This window comes from Pseudorca crassidens, chromosome 13, assembly GCF_039906515.1.
Source record: "Pseudorca crassidens isolate mPseCra1 chromosome 13, mPseCra1.hap1, whole genome shotgun sequence".
Lineage (NCBI taxonomy): Eukaryota > Metazoa > Chordata > Mammalia > Artiodactyla > Delphinidae > Pseudorca > Pseudorca crassidens.
The window spans coordinates 86,988,252-87,009,744 of record NC_090308.1 but is presented as its reverse complement, the minus strand read 5'-3'; the positions used below and the strand labels follow the sequence as shown (position 1 = coordinate 87,009,744).

Genomic DNA, 21,493 nt, shown 5'->3' with positions numbered 1-21,493 from the left:
TTTTTTCCAATTTCATTAAAATGTAAAAATGCTGCAGACACGTTACTAATGATTTCAACATATATAGTAATTTAGTTTTAAAAAAGTGCATGGCATGTTTGAATATAAAGATATATCCCTATGTTATTTCTGAGAAATATACTACATTTTTTTCAGTTGACTCTCTTGTCACTATAATAAGGTTAATTAGCAATTATTTTCTTTTTTTTTTCTACATGGATATTGTCTTCAAGATTCTTGTAAAATTGATCATTTTGATCTAATATGAATAAAGTGATTAAATATACTTTCTGACATTTTTTTCTCACTATGCACAAATATTTGCAGAAACATATTTTACTATGAGTATAAAATATATAATCAGTGTAAAACTTTCAGAAAATAAAACAATATTAAAAGCAACATTAATGTTTTGAAAGAATCCTATGTATGAATATGTGTGGTGTGCTTGCACTACACATGTCTGAGCAAATATGTGGTTTTATCAGTTCCACTTAATAGTATGAGAGAAGCAACTTTTCATGTCAGCATTTATTTAGTACAATGACCACTTCTGAACACAGTTGTTTCCAAATATTTATTATTTTAATAACATAATTTGGGTATATCAGTAATAATTTCCTAAAACTGAAATTGATATGTTAAAACTTAAAACATTTCTGATGGCAAGCAACCTCTGAAAAGAGGGTGCCCATTTACTTTCCCCCCAAAGAGTAGAGAATCTTCACCAATTCAGAGTATTACAATTAAAAAACAAACAAAAAAACCCCCAAAAAACTGGCAAACAGATAAAATTTGTCTCATTTTAAATTTGTTATCTTCAATTGATTCTGATGATTTTGAAATATATTTTTATTGTTTGTTTATAGCAAACTGTTTTACTCTTCCAGTGGTCAGCTTTTGCACTTTGATTTGACAGAGTATTTTACAGCCATATGTCTATCTTATGAGGCAATACAATTTTGCATATATCTGCATTATGTTTATGATAATTTTTGGCTTAAAAAAGTATTAATTTTAGTTATTCTACTATAAATACACTCACTATCAACATTTTACTTATAATTTTCTATTTTTGCTTCGAGATTAAAAATTTCCAGTTAGAGATCAAATAAATATTAACTTATATTTTATTTAGATTATTTAATGTTTTATTTTGTAATTTTATCTAGTTAGTACTCATAGGATTTATTTTGGTATAAGATATAGGGGAAGAGTTTTCAAAATAACAGAATGCATCAACATAATTTAGTAAGTATTAAAATATTTATCAATTAAGATCCCTCCTTTTTATGTAATTTTATATCTAATGTGTATACATATATATCTGGACTTTCTGTTCTATTTTTTTATCTGCATCCCTGTGATAACATCATAATCATTTATTAAAGTTTATTTTAATACTTTACCAACAAGTTCTCTTATTGCCATTCCTTTTCAACATTTCTCTTCCTACTCTCTTTCGCTTTAAAATGACTTAATCAGGGTTCAACAATTATCCCATTTGAAATTGTTTGAAATTGCTGTATACTTTTCAAATGTAGTGTCTATGTAGTGTTAAGAGATCACACTTCTGAGCTCTCAAATAAAGATATGTCTCCATTTATCTACTTTTAAGGTATTCAACAAATTTCACCTTTTAAACTTTGTTCTGTATAGTATCAAGCAGCAGTAGTTTGTGTTTTTGGTTACTTAAATAATGCATTTCCCCAATAGAGTTTTTAAATACTATAAGAAGAAATATGTACATAAAAGGCATTTTGACTAGTTTATGAGTTTAATGGAACTACCTCTTCTGTTTCTACTTAAAGAATGGACAAAAGACCCCGAATAGCCAAAGCAATCTTGAGAACAAAAAATGGAGCTGGAGGAATCAAGCTTTCTGACTTCAGACTATACTACAAAGCTACAGTAATCAAGACAGTATGGTACTGGTACAAAAACAGAAATATAGATCAATGGAACAGAATAGAAAGCTCAGAGATAAACCCACACACATATTGTCACCTTATCTTTGATAAAGGAGGTAAGAATGTACAGTGGAGAAAGGACAGCCTCTTCAATAAGTGATGCTGGGAAAACTGGACAGGTACATGTAAAAGTATGAGATTAGAACACTCCCTAACACCATACACAAAAATAAGCTCAAAATGGATTAAAGACCTAAATGTAAGGCCAGACACTATAAAACTCTTAGAGGAAAACGTAGGCAGAACACTCTATGACATAAATCACAGCAAGATCCTTTTTGACCCACCTCCTAGAGAAATGGAAATAAAGACTAAAATAAACAAATGGGACCTAATGAAACTTCAAAGCTTTTGCACAGCAAAGGAAACCATAAACAAGACCAAAAGACAACCCTCAGAATGGGAGACAATATTTGCAAATGAAGCAACTGACAAAGGATTAATCTCCAAAATTTACAAGCAGCTTATGCAGCTCAATAACAAAAAGCAACCCAATTCAAAAATGGGCAGAAGACCTAAATAGACATTTCTCCAAAGAAGATATACAGATTGCCAGCAAACACATGAAAGAAAGCTCAACATCATTAATCATTAGAGAAATGCAAATCAAAATTACAATGAGATATCACCTCACACCAGTCAGAATGGCCATCATCAAAAAATCTACAAACAATAAATGCTGGAGAGGGTGTGGAGAAAAGGGAACCCTCTTGCATTGTTGGTGGGAATGTAAATTGATAGAGCCACTATGGAAAACAGTATGGAAGTTCCTTAGAAAACTAAAAATAGAACTACCATATGACCCAGCAATCCCACTACTGGGCATATACCCTGAGCAAATCATAATTCAAAAAGAGTCATGTACCAATATGTTCATTGCAGCTCTATTTACAATAGCCTGGACATGGAAGCAACCTACGTGTCCATCAACAGGTGAATGGATAAAGAAGATGTGGCACATATATACAATGGAATATTACTCATCCATAAAAAGAAACGAAATTGAGTTATTTGTAGTGAGGTGGATGGACCTAGAGTCTGTCATACAGAGTAAGTAAGTCAGAAAGAGAAAGACAAATACCATATGCTAACACATATATATGGAATCTAAGAAAAAAAAAAAAGGTCATGAAGGACCTAGGGGTAAGACTGGAATAAAGACACAGACCTACTAGAGAATGGACTTGAGGATATGGGGAGGGGGAAGGGTAAGCTGTGACAAAGCGAGAGAGTGGCATGGACATATATACACTACCAAACGTAAAATAGACAGCTAGTGAGAAGCAGCCATATAGTACAGGGAGATCGTTCAGTGGTTTGTGACCACCTAGAGGGGTGGGATAGGGCGGGTGGGAGGGAGGGAGATGCAAGAGAGAAGGGATATGGGAACATATGTATATGTATAACTGATTCACTTTGTTATAAAGCAAAAACTAACACATCATTGTAAAGCAATTAGACTCCAATAAAGATGTTTAAAAAAAAAAAGAATGGGATTAAGTATCATTGTGAGCTATTTATATTGTTATGTTTGTCAACAATAATATATACCTAAAAGATTTGGAGATAATGTAAATCCCTTAGAATAGAAAGAAGAAAAGAGAAAAAAATAAACACTCTCAGTAAACTATAAAATAAATGTCAATGTCTTTATCTCTAATGATGTGGTAAATTTCATTATTAAATATCTTACTTTGACTCATTCTTTTCTTCCTGGAGAAAATAACATTTACCATTTTCTAGAATTTTACTAATATAGTACTGGATTTTTTTTTTTTAACTTGAAACGTTACAACCATGAATGGAATAAATGGAACTCATGCAAACTTTTCTTTTTGTGCTATTTTTGTTACCCACTGCTACTAGAGAATATTTGGGTCAGGAATCTCCGGTTGCTCTCCCTTACACTCTTCCCAAACAACTGGTAGAAAAAAAAAATAGACATATTACTACAGAAAATTAATATGAACTGCTAAAAAATGTTCTTTTTTCTCTCTTAGGTTTCATTTTCTTCATGAGTTAGACCAAACCACAAAGACTGGATTGTTTAGAGGATGGGTACCACAACACCTTCCATTCAGCTTAATAGAGCTGTGGATGGACTGCAAAATAGCAATAATATGCGTCAAAAGTCCCACCAAACTCTAGGAGACGCACTGGTAGAGGTTGTGCCATGATGCTCACTTTGCTGATCACAAGAGGGTGCTTGGGGTATCTTTTTTTTTTTTTTTTCTCAGCAACCCAGTGCAAGGTGAGGAATTCACCAGAGCAAGGGAGCACAGAATAACAGGCTCTCCACCTTTTATACTTCCTAGTATGGAAGAAGCATGAAGGGAGGAAATAGTAATGCCCAATGGTTCACTTTAGAAACATACAAGGAAATTCTCCCTGCGTCAGCGACACATTCCTTCCATACTTTGGCAGTGTATTAGAACGTACTGAAGATTTTAGCACTGCAGGCCATTCTACTATGGCCTGCCTCACCTTTCCTTTACATGAAAATATTAGACCAGATGTGGTTTTAAAGATCTTTTCCAGATCCTGAATGGGTTTGGCCAACAGGGACAGGAGACAGTGAGGTTGTGTGTACATCTCCTGGACTTCTCCATCTTGGATTGCCTTGGACTGCTCTGTCTTCCCCTACAGAGAAGCCATAGCTTCTGTAAGCTGGCAGCTTTCCTCCATAGTTTCTGGGTCCTGGTAACTGCCCTTTCCTTTGCCCGTTCTGGCCTAGGGGCAGTAATGACATTCTGCTGGTACTAGTCCCAGCAAACCATACTATGCCTCATTGTTTCCTTATACCCTACCCATATATTTGTAAATGATCTTTTTATTAAACTCTCCCCAAGTATCAAGTTGGAGTTTGCTATCTTTTCCCTGATTTGACCCTGACCAATACAGTGGATGAAGATATTGGTAAAATGCCAGCATGTCTTGGAAATGATTGATTACCTTGTCTAAAAGGATTAGGGAGGCAAGAGAAACTAGAAGGAGGCTAGGAGAATTGGAGGAGGTCAAAACCATCAAAGGATGTTTGCAGTTGGAGTGAGGGATGAGCAAAATGCAATGTGACAAGATTTTGCTCATAAAGGGCAAAACTAGGATTCAATTTCCTAGAAATGGGGAATTTGTGTCCTGATTGTCTGGACAGTCAGGGGTGACTATGGGGTTACTGTAGGAGAGGAGGTGTAACTCAGCTACATTTACTAAGAACCTTCTCTGTGAGCAGTGACGTGTTAGGCATTGTCGATAAGTCATAAATTAGACAACCAGCTGTCATCTTATAAAAGCACAAGGAGGATTCTACTTTTAAATTTGTAATTAAACTTACTATGTTATTTTTAGAAACTTTGTAAAGAAAATCATATCATATTGGACACACCGAATATAATGATTTGGTCTTTCATATTACTGATTTGCCAGCCATAAGTCACTCACTTAAAAACTTTAAAATATTGATATAATGTGTATTTCTTCTGAAGCATATACGCAAACACATACACACACAAAACTAATAAATTCCTCACTGAAGAAAAATTAACTTCACTGCCACAATTACACTTGAAATGCCACAAGATAGAACTCTTTTAAAAATGCAAAATATCCTCTTTCTGTAAAATACAATTTCTTAAACTTTTTTTGCACGTTTCCTAACTTGATAGTAATTTACAAGGGTAAAGGAGATTAGTAATTTATAAAATGCTTTAAGCTAAGAGCAGTTATCTAAGAAAAGTGGCTTTTCATTAATTATTTCAAGACTCTGAATTCAAATTCATATACAGGATATTATTTTCTGTCAGTTGCTATATGGTGTTTCTGTTAAATAAAAGACATTAATTTATATTCTGTATTATGTATACAGTGAAAGCATCACGGCTTTGCATGAAAAAATGATAAACCACACCATGTAGGATGGGAAAATCCAATAGAGTTCCCTTGAGTTTTTTCATCTTTACAGTTTAAAAAGTACCAGCTCTGAAGAAAATGTTAGAAAGTGTTTGTTATATTGTGTTCAATCTTACAAAGAAGCTATTTCAAGAAATGAGAATAATAAGAGTTATTCCAAAACTTTGTAAGATCCATTGTGACAACTTGAACTAGTGGTTGCTGATTGATTGCCTGTGGTATAGCCATCTCCAACATACTCTTGCATTGATCTGTGAGCCTTTGTGGCAGTGTGTAAAGAATAACCACTTGTGACAGGTACAACAGCAGGGGCCATCTCCATTGAACTGGCTGCTGCCCTGATTACAAAGAGGCTGTTTAGAGCACCTGGTGACCATGACAGGCTCTTTCTTCTCTGTAGAAAAGAAACTCATTTCTAAAAGTTTACAGAACTAAAACTGAGGAACTCACCAGAAATCATCAGCTGAGGAGGTGCCGGAATGGGCTCCAGGGAAGACCAGATAAGAGACCTAGTGATGGAAAGCCTTTGACTTGCCACAGGAGATTCCTGACCACGCCCACGAGGCTGCAGCTCCCATCTGGACCATTCTGAAGAAGTTCTGACCTCTTCTCTTAAATCAGGTGCTAAGGTCAGATAATCTGTATAATATGCCCAATCTGGCATAACTACAGACATGGGGACAGAGGTCTGTATTGGAAGTGATTGAGTTGCTGAAACTATAGAAAATGCTACAGGAGAGGTTACTTCTGAAAAATCAGACGTGGAGTCTACATGGCGTGGCATGTTGTTTTTGAGGTCACTTGAATGTATAGTTTCTGGATGACTTTGAAAGTTTAATTCAAAATTTAGAGATCCATCCCCTGTGTGAGGTTTGAACCGGGTATAAGACCCTTCATGCTCTCGCACGCCCAGTAACTTGTCTTCATTCAGCATCTCAGTGGGACCCAAAGTTGTACCATAGAGTCCTATTTTCAATAGTTTAAAAATGTTTTCTGATACTGAAGGATCATCAGCAGTCTGTTGTGAAGTCAAATCCGAATTCGTCAGGTCTGAAGGGACAGTTTGTGAAGGGATAATGGATGAACACATCTTATCCAAGCATAAATTAACATCCAAATTACTTGATAGGGTAACATACTCTTCTATGGATGAGACTAAAATTCTTCTTTTTGTACTCTTTGTAGAAGGAAATAAAGATGACAGTTCTGTGATTGCCACTGATGGCGTGATTTCAGCAGCCGAAGGAAGTGAATGTCCAGAAGTGATAGTTTGTGTTCCCATTCGTGCAAACCACCTGGCTAATACTGCTGAATTCATCCAGGATGTCTCGTAAAAGTGGGACTGTTTGCTATGCAAAACTTGATCTGAAAATTCATGAAAGGATTTTATTTCAGTCATAGAACACGTTGCACATGTTTGACTTAATTCACTTAAAGAATCAGCAGCCTGTGGTTTGATATTTGTGAGTCTCTGGTTGCTGGATGCTTCGGTAATAACCGGCTCTTCACTGGGAATGGAGGCTTGTGTGGTGAATTGGTGCAGAGTTGATGAATTTAAGATGGCTACCGGCTTGGATATGATTATCTCAGCAAGAGAAATGGGAGACATCGAAGAGCTCAGCAGTCTCCAGGACTCTCTTCTTGAAATTAACGAAAGAGCTGAATATTCTTCAATATCCTCTTGAGAGACGACTGGAGGTGCACTCACGGAAGCAGTTGCGGGCGGGAAGCCACGGGAGAGTAATGAGTGTCTGTTTAACTCAACATCAGCCCCTGGAACACCACTAATTACTGAACTCATTGTGGTAGCAGACAAGACAACAGTCCGGGGGCTCTCAGATAATAAAGATTGTGTAGGAAAAATAAAATCTGTCATTAAGGATGAGATGATAAACGGGGTGCTCTCTCCCCTATCAGGGAAAAAGAGTCCTGGTGCGCCCACTGGAGTTTGGATGGGCATACATGATACAGATGTTTTGCCCCCGACGATATGTGCTGGGTCATGAGCACCAAAATTCAGAAACTGAGAAGAGGAAACATCTGCTGAAGAAGGAAGACTGTGTTTTGCTGAAAGCTCTTTAGTGGAAATCAGTTCTTCGAGTAGATAGCTTTCAGAGGACGTTCCAATATTTAATGCTGCCAAACCAGTGGTTGGGAGAACGTCGTGCTGGAAAAAGTCTGTCTGTTTTGGACCTTCAGAGAGGAAAAGGTAAGAAAGAAAGAACGAGAGAGCAAGAAAGAAAAGGAAGAAGAAAAATGGATTAAGCCCTGGGCTGAATCTTCTGCAAATTACACTGCACCTTATACACATTATATATATGCAGACTAATGTGGCTCTGTAAATCATATTTCTAATAAAAGTGTATGAGAAAGTTTAGTGACTTCACAAGCTGCATAAATGCAGAGTTCTATTATTCATACTCCCTGGGGTGGCCAAATTCAGAACAAATGGTCTTCTTTAGAATAACCTTCATTCCAAAATAATGATGCCTTTGAAGCATGAAACATGAAAATTTACAATTCTTTGACAGTGAAAAATATAAAAGAATATTTGACCTAATGAGTTAGAAATATTAGAAATTTCATTTTACTTTCTGAATAGACAATTTTTTTATATTAGATACCATATTTCAAATTAATTCCTTAAAAGAACAGAAATTATACAGAAAATATATAGAGCAGTATACATTTATGCTTATAATATCCATTAGGCTTTAAACATATTTTTTAAACAAGGAATACCTTGTTAAGTGCTATAATTCTCATTCTGCTTATCCTGAGAGACAAGAAAGAATTTGGAATTTAACATACAATATGGCACCATTTGATTTAGTAAGTTAAATAAGACGCGTCAAAACATACTCAACCTGTCAAAATACTTCCCAATAGGAAAAAACAGATTTTTAAAAATCTGAATGTTTTTCCAATAAATTGATAGGAATATAAGTTTACATATAATGATTCAGAGGATGTTAAATAAAGACATAATGAGGCAAGTAGTACAGGTCTTTTAAATAAGTTTTACTGATAGTTGAAACAAAATGAGGTAGAATTGGGGTTCAGTTATCTACCAAAATTCACGTATCAGAATAAAGACTATTCATGAACATTTTTTGCACTGTTTCAGAAAGAATATTTATTCATAAAGGACACCAACGTTTTTAAAACTTAAAACACAGCACATAACCAACAAAAATTCTAAGCCAGTTTTATAGCCCTGAAAAATCAAGTGTCTTAGAAAAATAAATATTGAAATAAGTCAGAAAATATGTTTTCAAACATAACTTTTTCAAACTTCTCCGCATCATACTCTCATCTACTTACCTTCACCAACTGGAGTAGTGTTCACTATGGCCCACAGTTGGGTAGCCCTGGCAGGTGGGATGCTACTGACCGACGTCCCTGAGGTGGGCACTGTGTATGTTTGTGCGGAAGTGGCCTCTTTTCCTTGAGAGCTGGGAGGTAAACAGGTGGTTCTTCTTATTTCATTACCACAGAGAAGCCCAATGGAGCAGATCTGCAAAGGACAATTGCCATAGTTAAGCACATAGTTTCTTTGCCCCTGAGAATTTTTAAGTTAGTTTTGAGGTCCATTTGAATTTTCATAGTTATATTAGTTAGCTCACCCCCTTATTGTGTAGAAAATGGAATCTCTATAGTAAATTTACCTATATTTCAAAATTAATTAAATTCTTCAAATTTTAGATATGCTCAAACTGTATGCCTAAATTTATTCTTGATTCCTTTAAGTCAAAATACTACTTTCCATTTGCTTTGAGGATATTTTTTTCCAATGAAGAATCTGTACTGTATGGTAGAAAATATGAATATAAAAACTCTGTTATAAATTTTAAACTTTTCTTCTCTAAATGTCATATTTAGTTGGAAACTAAAATAAAACACACGATCTACAACAGATAATTTGAAGACATTATCTTGTGATTTTCTGAATCATTTTAATCCACATTGGTTTAAAAAGCAAAGTTCCTTTTCTGTTTTAGCTTGACCTGAATGGCCTACTTCTGCCATATACTTATAAAATAATTTCCACATAAAGAAATTAATTTTTAATTCATAGGAAAGAGAGTTGTGAGGCATGTATAAATAAGTGCAAATGGATCAGGGATTCTCCTTTAAATGCAGAGCTAAAAATTAGTTATACTATTTGAAACATTTTGAATTTTAAGTAAATACCACATACCTGTTTTCTAACGCTAAAGACATTCATAGGTAGCTCTGCTTCACTGTTACAGTATTTGTCCAAGATTGTATCTAATTTGTACAAAATGTAAATTTTGTTTTAGTTATCCCTTTTTTGTTTGTTTCACAGTTATATATTCTGTATGCACTTTCAACTCACACATTAAAGTACTTAAAGCTTAAAGGCCAGTGTTATATAACTACCTTAAAAATCTAACATGTAGAAAACAGTAAAAAGTGAAGCTAGAAGTAATAGAAGAAACAGCAAGAAAAACATATCTATTATCATTCCACACATTCAAGACCAAGAGATTGTCCTTTTCTCCACTCAAGGGTAAGCAGCAAGCCCTAGAAGGACTTCACAGATTAATGACAATGCGCAGGAAACTAGGATAAAAACCAGAATGCCAATATGCTAGCTTACAGTGAAAACCTAGCTGTTACACAGCTGATAAATATTTGCATGGTCATGGTCAGCTTTCCCCTCCAGAATCACAATCAGAAGCCATAATTAACTACCTTGAGAAATCATCACCGCAGGATTAAGGACCCTCAAAGTCCCTGTGATCAACAAGTTCTCTCCATGTCACCAGAGCTACCTAAGAATCACAGGTTTCCCTGATGTGCATTAGATCAGAACATGTAAAACTAGTTTCCAAATGCTTAACAACATCAGACTAAGGTACTGCCAGAAGAATGATCTTGAATACTTGATGTTAACTGATGTATCACTGATTAAAGTTATCTACCTATTAGACAACTTGACACTGGCACTGCTGACATTTGTCTCTATTTTTCTCATGTGTTCTCTAATAGTGTTGACTGTTATATTATTGATGTGTTAATACATTCATCTTCCAGGTGACACTTAGGTCCAGTAGCCAGGAAGCCATACTCCCTCTTTCCTATGTTGCATGCCTAGGCTCACATACATCCTCTGCTGCTTTTAGCCTTTAACTCTCAAAGCTGAATTTACTTTCCCAATTTTGAGCTTGATAGAAAACATCCTGTTATATTCCCAAGTACTAGCAACTTTTAAATCATATTTTTTTAATGTTCTTCCAAATAGATTTTAATTGTCTGAACTTTCTCTGTCTATACGCACAGGCACATACACATACACATATGCCAACACAATTTTTCTTAGAGAGACTTCCATATTTTCCTTAGTTAAATCCCAAACTTCATGGGAAAGCTCACTACATATTCACTAAACCTATTTCCTCTTCCTCTTGGATTACATGTCTCAGTCATTCTTGTGTCTCTGCGTGATCATGTGACTTACTTCTACCCAAGGAAGGGTGAATGTACCATGTGTGATCCTCCGGCCTCTCCCCTTGTGTGCTGACCTCTGAAAACACATATTAAAGATGGGTAGCCACAGAAAGGAAGTAGCCTAAGTTCCTAAAAGTCTATTTGAAGGAGAATATCTGAAATCAGAAACACTCATTTGGACTTCATGTGAATGGAAAATAAATTTGTATTGTATCAGGCTAGCAAAATTTTGGAGGTTATTGTTATAGCAGCTAGCATTTTCCTTACTAATACATCAATCTTTGCCTCACCTGGTCTTTCTGATAATGTTCTTTGTTAGCTATGAGAAAATTAAATTTAAAAAGCACCTCATAAATGATTGAACATTTCTTTTTCTATATCTGCCTGATTACATTGAAAGATATAGCATTTCAAATATTTAGCTTTGCTTTAATTCAGTAAGCCTTTAATTTTGTATATTTCTTTCTTAACTTGGTGGTTACCATAGTAACTTATTTGGCCAATACATCCTCATTCATTCATTCATCCATTGAATACGTATTGAGTGCCTGCCATTATATGTTTTATTCACTGATATTTATTGAAACTTAATATGTGCCAAGATGATCATCATTTCTACAAAATTTCATGACTTTAAAAAATATATTTTTATTTCTGAATCTATGTTTAAGGAACACAACGCAAATAGGACTTTTTGAGTCAAAGCTTTATGAGAATATGGTCATCCACTTTTTAAAAATTTTATTTTATTTTATTTATTTTTGGCTGCATTGGGTCTTCGTTGCTGAGTGCAGGCTTTCTCTAAGTCACGGCTAGTGGGGGTTACTCTTCACTGTGGTGCGCGGGCTTCTCATTGCTGGGGCTTCTCTTGTTGTGGAGCACAGGTTCCAGGCACACAGGCTTCAGTAGCTGTGGCACATGGGCTCAGCAGTTGTGGCTCGCGGCCTGTAGGGCACAGGCTCAGTAGTTGTGGCGCACAGGCTTAGTTGCTCTGCAGCACGTGGGATCTTCCCAGACCAGGGCTCGAACCTGTGTCCCCTGCATTGGCAGGAGGATTCTTAACCACTGTGCCACCAGGGAAGTCCTGGCCATCCACTTTTTAATGGATATTGTGTAGCTCGCTTGTCTTTGCTCAACAAATATTTGTTGGTCAATTTCTAAGTGTCAGTGACTGCTGTAAAGGCTGGGAATGAACCAGTCAACAAGATTAGCAAAGTTTCTCCCATCATATAGCTTGTATTTTAGTAAAGGATTTAGAATTAATTAATAGTAACTAGCAATAATTTGCTTAAAGACAAAATTTTGCGAGATAAATAATAAGGAAAAGCAGGGAGGGCTGTTTTGGACGAGTGGTTAGGGAAGTCTTCTTTGAACAGGGATCTGAATTAAGTAAATATCTGAGGAAAGAGTATTCAAGGCAGAAAGAATGGTAGTACAAAGGCCTCAAGGCAGAAACATGCTTGTGTATTTGAGCAACAGCAAGATGGGCAGTGTAGATAAAGAGAATGAGGGAAGGCCATTGGTGGATGGAAATGAGATCATCGACATGGCCAGGAGAGATATCGTGCCGGATGATTTGTTTGTTCTTGAATTTGGAATTAATTCTGAGTGTGATGGGCAGTCATTGGAATATTTAATATTTAGAGTAGAAAAATGATATGGTTTGACTTATGAAAAGATTATGTTAATGCTACATAGATAATAGACTCTTAAGAGAGTCTGAAGAGGGGACAGAATGGAAGCTGGGGCATCAGTTGGAAGCTGGCAGTAGCCTTGGTGAGAGACAGAAATAGATTAGCCTAGAGTGAAAGTAGTGGTAGATAGAGTAAGGGTACTTTCAGGAGATACTTGGGAGACAGAGCCTATGAGATATGTTGGTAGATTGATGTCTGGAGTGAGAAGAGAAGGTTAATAAATGATTCCCAGGTTTTTGTTCCTGTTAATGGATGAGTAGAGGTGCCAGTTACTAATTTGAAGAACACTGGTGGAGACCAGTTAGGGAATGGAGGTGGATCCAGATTTCTATTTAAATACTTTAAATTTGAGAAGTTTATTAGCTATCCAAATATGGAGATAGAGTAGTAAACTGGAAATATGAGTCTTTCTTAAGGCAGAATTACCCTTAAATCATTTCTGTTAATTAAGAAAGTATGATTTAAAAGATACCATAGCCCTTCTCCCTAATTCTCTAGCCATAAAGCTAGAGAATGGCAGAGTTGGGATTCATATGTAGGCAATGAGGAGCTTGAACCCACACTCACGATCATAATTTTGCCTCTTGTTACAACTTCAACATTTGTTATGAACAGTTCTACCCTATAGCTGATTATTTTAGATAAAAAATTAAAATGTTCTTCTACTCAGCCTGTTTAACAAATGCCACTATCAATTAAATTTAATGATCACCAATAATGTTTTAAGATCTGGGCAAAACAGTGTCTCTCACTGAAATGAGTTTACAACCCAGCAGATAATTTTTCATTCTACAGATGGTCACATTTGACCATGGAATATTGTACTTCATCCTTATTTTCTACTTGAAATGATGAGTATGTAATACAGCAAACAACAACAAAGATCCCAGTGGTCGCAATCAGTTTTGTATCAATTTAATTCTGTGGATGAATCTACTTTCATCAGAACAGGTGGGCCAAATTTACTCTTTAAAATTTACTAAAATAATTGAAAGCTTGAATTTGTCCAACCCCATTGAAATATACATTATTAATATGTCATTGTTTATATAGCAAACTGTGTACATAATTTGTGGAGGCTAGTGAAAATAAAGATATAAAGCCCCTTGTTGAGAAATGATTAAATATTCAAGTCAACAACAGCAGAACATTGGACTGTGTGTGTGTGTGTGTGTGTGTGAAGGGGGAAGGGTCTTCTAATGGCAGGGTGTCTCCAACTCACAGGTCACACAGCCATGATGGCAGCCTCCTTATAATACTAATTTTCCCAGACTAGAACATTGGATCTACCCACTTGTAGCTTGGTGCTCTTTGACAATTTTCTCTGGGTAATATTTGCCTTCTTAAAATGAAATATCTTTTAGATAATTAGAAGAAACAATTCAGATCACTGGTGTGTCAAATTCATGGTATGGTTGTTCCTTGTAGAATTATAAAGAATACATCAAGCAGAGGAACCAAGATAAAGTAACCAACAAATCAGTCTCTAAGTATAGATTTATTTGCCCCATTGATTACAGTTCTAAGAAACAATAAGCTTTTCCCAGGTTTGTTGAAGTTGAAAGTGAAACTTTCAATTTATGCTAATTGCAACTGTCCTGTTGCATTAGCAAAGATTCACTAAACTTGGTTCTCTTTAAACAAGCTCCACTTTTTGGCAAACTTTTGCATCGTTTACATCATTTCCAATTCTATAAAAATTTCACTGCATCAATTTACTACTTAAAATTCTCATGTCACAAGTTACAAATCACAGTCCAGGCACAAGACCAATAACCAATAGTTCACATCTAGATAGTATACTTTTCCCATAATTTGTTAATTAGAAAAGAGGAGAGGGGATTACAAACTGAAACTTTTTACTATCCTATCTATGGTAGGCAGAATGCTATGTTCTAAGATGGCCCTCAAGCTTTCCTGCCCACCCAACTCTCCCACCCACCAGTGTATGGACCCTGCATAATACATGATGGTTTCGCCCCATGATCAGCCTAGGTGACTTACATGGTACGGTTGACCTTAAGAAAGGGAGATTACATAAGCCTTTTAAAAGCAGAGTTTTCTCTGGTCACAGAGGAGGAAGCCAGGGATTTGAAGTATAACAAGGATTTGAGCCTTGTTGCTGGTTTAAAGACAGAGGGAGCCACGTGGCAAGGCATTCAAGTGGCCTCTAGGAGTTGAGAGCAGCCTCCAGCTGCAGCCAGCCTGGCCACGGAACTGAATGCTGCCATTGGCAGAAATGAGCCTGGAAGTAGATTTTCACCCAATCTTCAGAGGAGAATGTAGCCCAGCTGACACACTGATCTCAGGCTGACTGCTCACCTACAGAACTACAGCTGATAAATGGGGGTTGTCTTAAGCTGCTGAACTTGTAGTAATTTGTTCTGCAGCAATGGAAAACTAATGCATTGTCCCACTAACTTCAACACAGTAAACACCAAGACGTTGGGTCCTCTCCAGTCTTGGAGACCAGGCAGTCGTCATGTTAGGGATGTTGGCACCACCAGCTGGCGGGGTTTGTAATTTTTGTTTGAGTCAGTCCTGGACCTTTGTGCCCTCAGATCCCCTCCTCCCCACTCCGCTCTCAGGCTTTGCTAGGAATCCTGCCCCCGGCAGGCTGCACTTCCTGGGTTCCTCATTAGCTGGCTTCCACCAATGGGAGGCACTAGGGTCTCGGGAGAGGGTGAGAGGGGAGCAAAACGTAGACATCTCCGCCCCCCACATGCCAACGTATGCACACGGTGTCCCAGACTGCATCCTTTCCGCTCCCATGCCTGCATCCTCCAGATGCCCTGTGCGGTGAACACTTCCCCCTTCCAGCCTGCAGTGGTTTCGTGCCGTGGCTAATCTCCAGTTGCCTTGCTAACTTTTGGTTGGATCCCAGCTCGTCCCTCACCTCTGTAACCAGTTCCCTCTATTATAAATGCTAGAGATGGTTTCTGCTTTTTTCTGGTTAAGACACTAATTGATTCAGTGTTGCTGTCCTGTAGAGGATACAGGCAGATTTCTGTAGGCAGTTATCTAACTTGATGGGGAGATGAAAGGTAATGTGGGCGTCAACCTGAAAGCAGGAATGATATTCTGAAGATTGATATAATTCACCCATAGTAATAAAAATATATATATTAATGATCGGAGATCAAACGTTAAGAATACTTTGGTGTAAACTATTTAATATTGACATAATTTTGTGCTTATACAGTTGGGATAAGTATTTTTATTTCTAGCTTTTCTAGAATTTCCTACATAAAGTCAATATGTAGGGTCCATGCCAATAATCAAAATTGTTAATTATATGACTGTTTGTGTGCCAGCTTGACTTATATGTCTTTATAAGTAAACTAAATGTGCCTCTAGGCAGCTGGTTATGTTTGTTCCACTTTCCCCTGAAAGCCCAGGCCTAGTACATAGTTACATATTTGGGAGTTAGTAAACATTTGTGGGAAAAAAACTAAAAGATAACATTTTTTGAAGAGACATTTTTATCTAGCTATTTCCCAGTTTCTTTTTCCCCTTTCTAGACACACATTTTGAGAGATGTATTGGCCAGATCTCTCACACATTCCATTCTTTCTTTCAGCCATTCTAATCCAGCTGTCATGTCATCATGTCACTAAAAATATTCATGTAAATTTCCAGAAATACAACCATGCTGTTCTATTCAAAGCACGGTTTGGGGTATTCATTTTATTCAAATCCTCAACAATATTTAACAGAACCAACCACTATCTTCCGAAACGTTTGGTTTCCCCCATACTTCCTAACTCTCTCCCTACTCCTGTCTCCTCCCTTGGCTTCTTCTCTTCATTCTGGTCTTTAATTTGGAATTCCTTGGAGCTTTATCTTCAATCTTTTATCCATTTATTCCTACATTTTCCCCAGAAGCATTTTCATCTATTCAAAAAACCATAAAAATATCTGTATATTCATGAGTCCCCAAACTATATCTCCACCTCACACCTCTTGCAGTATATTCCTTTATAACCAATGACTTATTCAGCATCACTAGTTAAATACCTCATGGGGACCTAATATTTAACACATACAGTATTACAGTGATGAACTGCTTGTTCTAACACGTTCCTATAACGATCCTCTCTGCTCAGGAAATGCAATGCCTTCACTCGATTGCTCAAGGTATATCTGGTTTCTATCTAACATGTCTACTTAATGCCACGTTTTGCTAATTCTTCTATAGTATATTTTAAATATAGTTTTTTTCTCTCAGTTTGCTTTGCCACAACCATAGGTCAAGCCTATGAAATAATTCATGCAATAATTGCAATGGCTTAGCTTCACTCATATTTCTAACCTCCTTCCAGACCCTCTTCACAGAATAGGAAGGATATTTTAGTAATCTGAATAAGATCACATCACTCCCCTGTTAAAAAATTTTAAATGTATTTCCACTATATATTTGAAGAAAATCCAAATAATTTTCCATTCTTTTTGACTCACTACGTAATCTGGTTCTGCCTGTTTCTGCTGACCTATCTTCTCCTTTGTTCCCACCGGACCTACTGCACTCAACTCACAGTGTCTGTTTTCACCACTGCATGTGGGGCAAAGCCTTTTCCTCCTTATGACCCATGCATGTGTCCATACCCATGACAGCACGTCCAACTCTCACTCTTCCCTTGGATGATTTCTTCTCGTGCTCAGGTCTGAAGTGTACCCCCCCTTAGAAAGAACTTCTCTGTCACCTGCATTATTTTTCTCTCACTGCAACGTTTTCTTTTCTTTCAGAGCACTAAGTACAGTTTGAATTTTATTTTCATTTGTCAATTACCTTGATTGCTGTGTCTTTTCTGGTATGCTACAAGCATCACTAGGTAGACGCCTACGTATGTTCCATTCTGAGCCCTACTCAGCACACTGTTGGTTGGCCGTTAGCCAATGAGGGTTCCTTGAATGAATATATAAACAATACTTAAAAATTGTCTCTATACATTAAATCGTTGACTTTGCAAAATATCAGTATATTTCCACCCACGCATTACGTAATTGATGTTTGAAACACAAATGACCCTTCACACGCCATATGTCACAAGAAATGCAAGCAACCAAATATGAGAGTCCAATAGATGCCAGTCTTGACTTACAAGGGGGGTTAAGTTTCCTCTGAGAAATAAGGACCCAAATCATGTGAATAGTCTGTCTTGAGACCAGAGGCGACAGGTGAAAATGTACAGCTGGTACTATTCTACTTTCCCTTTGTGTCTTATACACTTGAGAAAAACAGTTTCTCCTGTTTCCAGGGTCTCTTGTTAAGGAATACTCAACTACTAAACAAAGATGTGCTAGGAAGAATGGATAAATTATTTGATTTTAAGAACTGGGAAGTTAAATAAGATCAAAGTCACTTAGCAACCTCCCCTACACCACACTTAAGTTGTATGAGGTAATTCCTGGGCTTTGGGTACTGATAAAAATAGAGCCCTGAGTGAGTTTTATGGGTGCTTAGCAAGTCCTAGACGGGGATACACCTGATGGAAGGACAGTCCCATTGTCTCTTGTGCTGGTGGAATGTGTGCCAGGGTTATCTTTTAAAATAAAATCTGACCAGGTCATTCCTCAGCATAGAAAATCATCAGTAGTTTACCACTCTTCCTAGGCAAAAACAAAAATGATTTAGCATAGCACACAAAGCCACTGGCCATTTCTCAAAACTTATTATCATTTCTTACCATTTTTTCACATATGCTAGGCTAATTCTTATTTCACATATGTTGTTTTCCTTTCTGAATCCCACTTCTGCCACATATTCCCACCTTGAACCCAGGTAATCTAGGTACCCAACTTTTTTGGTTCCGTTCAGTATAAGTATTCTCTCAGTATTCTCTTCTGTGTTCCTCCAGTTTTAAAAAAATACAGTTGACCCTTGAATAACATGGGGGTTAGAGGTACTGACCCTCCACACAGCCAAAAATCTGCTTATAACTTATTGGTTTCTCTGTATCAGAGTTTCTGCATCCTCTGATCCAACCAACTGCAGAGCATGTAGTGCTGTAGAATTTACTATTGGAAAAAAACAAAAACAAAAACCTCCGTGTGTAAGTGGATCCATGCGTGTATTTTAAACACATGTTGTTCAAGAGTCCACTGTACATCACTACTGTGCTTTCATGAAATATTGTGCAGACCTTAACTGTGTCTATTACCTATCATATTGTGATTATCGTTTGACATATTTTGAACTCCCAGTAGTATATAGCTTTTTAAGAACCAAAACAGTCCTTAAGTGTCTGGCTCTGTGTGTGAGATATAGGTTAGTAAAGGATGCTCTTGGGGAGACTGTGGTCTTGGGCTAAGTGAGACTGCTTCACATTGGGTTGAAAGAAGAGAGTAATGTTTCTAATGAGTTGGAGACCAAGAGCCTTTGATCTAGTCAACTGAAATTGATTAGAAATGCTGAACTGGAGTCTTAAGAAAAGATCTTCATATTACTTAGTTTTCATTGAAATTCACAGGTGACAAAAAAGCCTGTGAAGTACAATGGGTCTTAATTTGAGAACCACATTTTAATTAATGAAAGAACAATTTGAGAAATAAGATACACATTTGAAAGTTAATTATACATACAAATTACTCAGAGCAGCTACATAAATAATATATTTCTAATACATTTATAATGAAGATATTTAAACATTTTCCCCCTTTTTCTGTACTGGTAAATGTGCCTGTGTACATAAGAAGCATATTTAAAAAATTTTTTTTTGGAGTTATAGAAAGATTGGATTAAAACTGCCTTTGTAATAAATTTGTTCTGAATACTTTTCTACTGTTTTCACATAAATAAAACCCTAAAAGTCCAGATCAATTTTTAGAAATAAAACAATCCATATAACAATTATCTTATTATATTTTGATAGAAGATGCACATAAATGGGGTATCTTCAAATTTTAAGCGAATGGTATTTTATTAACTTTCCACAATGGATGAATTCAGTTATATGCAATTAATTTTCATCTCTGTGATCCTAATCAAAGAGGTGCTAGTTAACTATACTTATTGGGCTGAGTAAGCTGAAGTAGTTTGAATTTTAAAGTCATAGGCTTGTTTGTGGCAGAGCTCATGTTGGAAATACCATTGTATTCAATTTAAATTTAAATAATTTGTACTTGATTTGATATAATTCAACACAGCAATATTGAAAATCTACTCTATCAGCCATCATATCAGAATCATTTAATAACTATCATAATTATTATAGGTGCAAATTATCAGTGTGATTGATACAATGAAATCTCTGGGTTCCTAATGCCAATAGCCTCCTCTAAATTGTGGCTCCAAATCCCCTCTCCCCACATTGAAATCAAGCATATTCAAGATTTCTCTGAGGCCACTGTCTATGAATCACCAGTCCTACGATCTGATATCTGATTCAGAGCCCTGAGTATGTACAAGATAAGAGCCACTAAAATATCTCAGAAGTCAAACGCCCTGGACTAACCTACTATTTCAGGAAGAATAGATGAAACTAGCAGATACTATAGACTCACCAGTGTGAACAACCAGGATTCTCCAATGGTCATTTGAGAGCTGGCAAGTAGAAAATTTCCTTACCACCATATGCCTATGCAATTTCGGGTATCTTTCCTCAGTCACAGAGTGTTCAATTATTGTTCATGAGGAAAGACACTCATTTCATGATTCATTTACTAATTCCTGCAATAGAAATAATGTCTTCATTCTCTGAATCCCTATAATCCTCTAATTGTTTACACCTTAGGCCACTCATCTCTTTCTAATTTGTGTTATACTTGTTTCTATTCATGTTTTATCTCTTCTTTACTTGTTTGATTTCCTTAAATCACGTCTCAAGTAATTCTGTAAATCAAGTCCTAAAGAAGTACTAAAATATGTGTACTAAGTTTTTTTTTTTTTTTTTTTTTTTTTTTTTGCTGTACGTGAACCTCTCACTGTTGTGGTCTCTCCCGTTGCGGAGCACAGGCTCCGGACGCGCAGGCTCAGCGGCCATGGCTCACGGGTCCAGCCGCTCTGCGGCACGTGGGATCTTCCCAGACCAGGGCACAAACCCGTGTCCCCTGCATCGGCAGGTGGACTCTCAACCACTGCGCCACCAGGGAAGCCCATAACTTTTGTTTTTAAATAACACACCCTCACACCCTTCCATGTACGTTGTTTATAAACAACTTGCAACCTTCCTTACCTGTTCTCTGTGGGACAGCTTCCACATATCTCAGTCATATCTTTATTTTGACATCTATAGCATCGTATATATGTAACTCTATCAAAACATGTTAGCTGATAAATATCATTTATTTATCTTTTTCTTTCATTGGGATGCTTTTCTACACCAACCAAAACAATCACAGTTGTGTGCATGACACACATCAACGATTTATCAAAACACTGATAATTTTACACTTTTCTTTACCTTTAGAACATAAAGGTGAAATCTTCATTTTAAAACATTAAACAGG

At 36.6% G+C, this 21,493-nt stretch overlaps 1 protein-coding gene across 2 annotated transcripts in view; it reads right to left on the bottom strand.

Moving 5' to 3' along the window:
• Positions 1-21,493, bottom strand: part of EYS (eyes shut homolog) — a 1,666,475-nt gene that overhangs the window by 842,095 nt on the left and 802,887 nt on the right. For both annotated transcript variants that reach the window (XM_067702876.1, XM_067702877.1), the window contains exons 23-24: positions 9,201-9,393; positions 6,327-8,069 (exon numbers count right to left, since the gene is read on the bottom strand). In XM_067702876.1, coding sequence (XP_067558977.1) covers positions 6,327-8,069; positions 9,201-9,393 — 1,936 coding nt within the window. The remainder of the gene's footprint in view (positions 1-6,326; positions 8,070-9,200; positions 9,394-21,493) is intronic.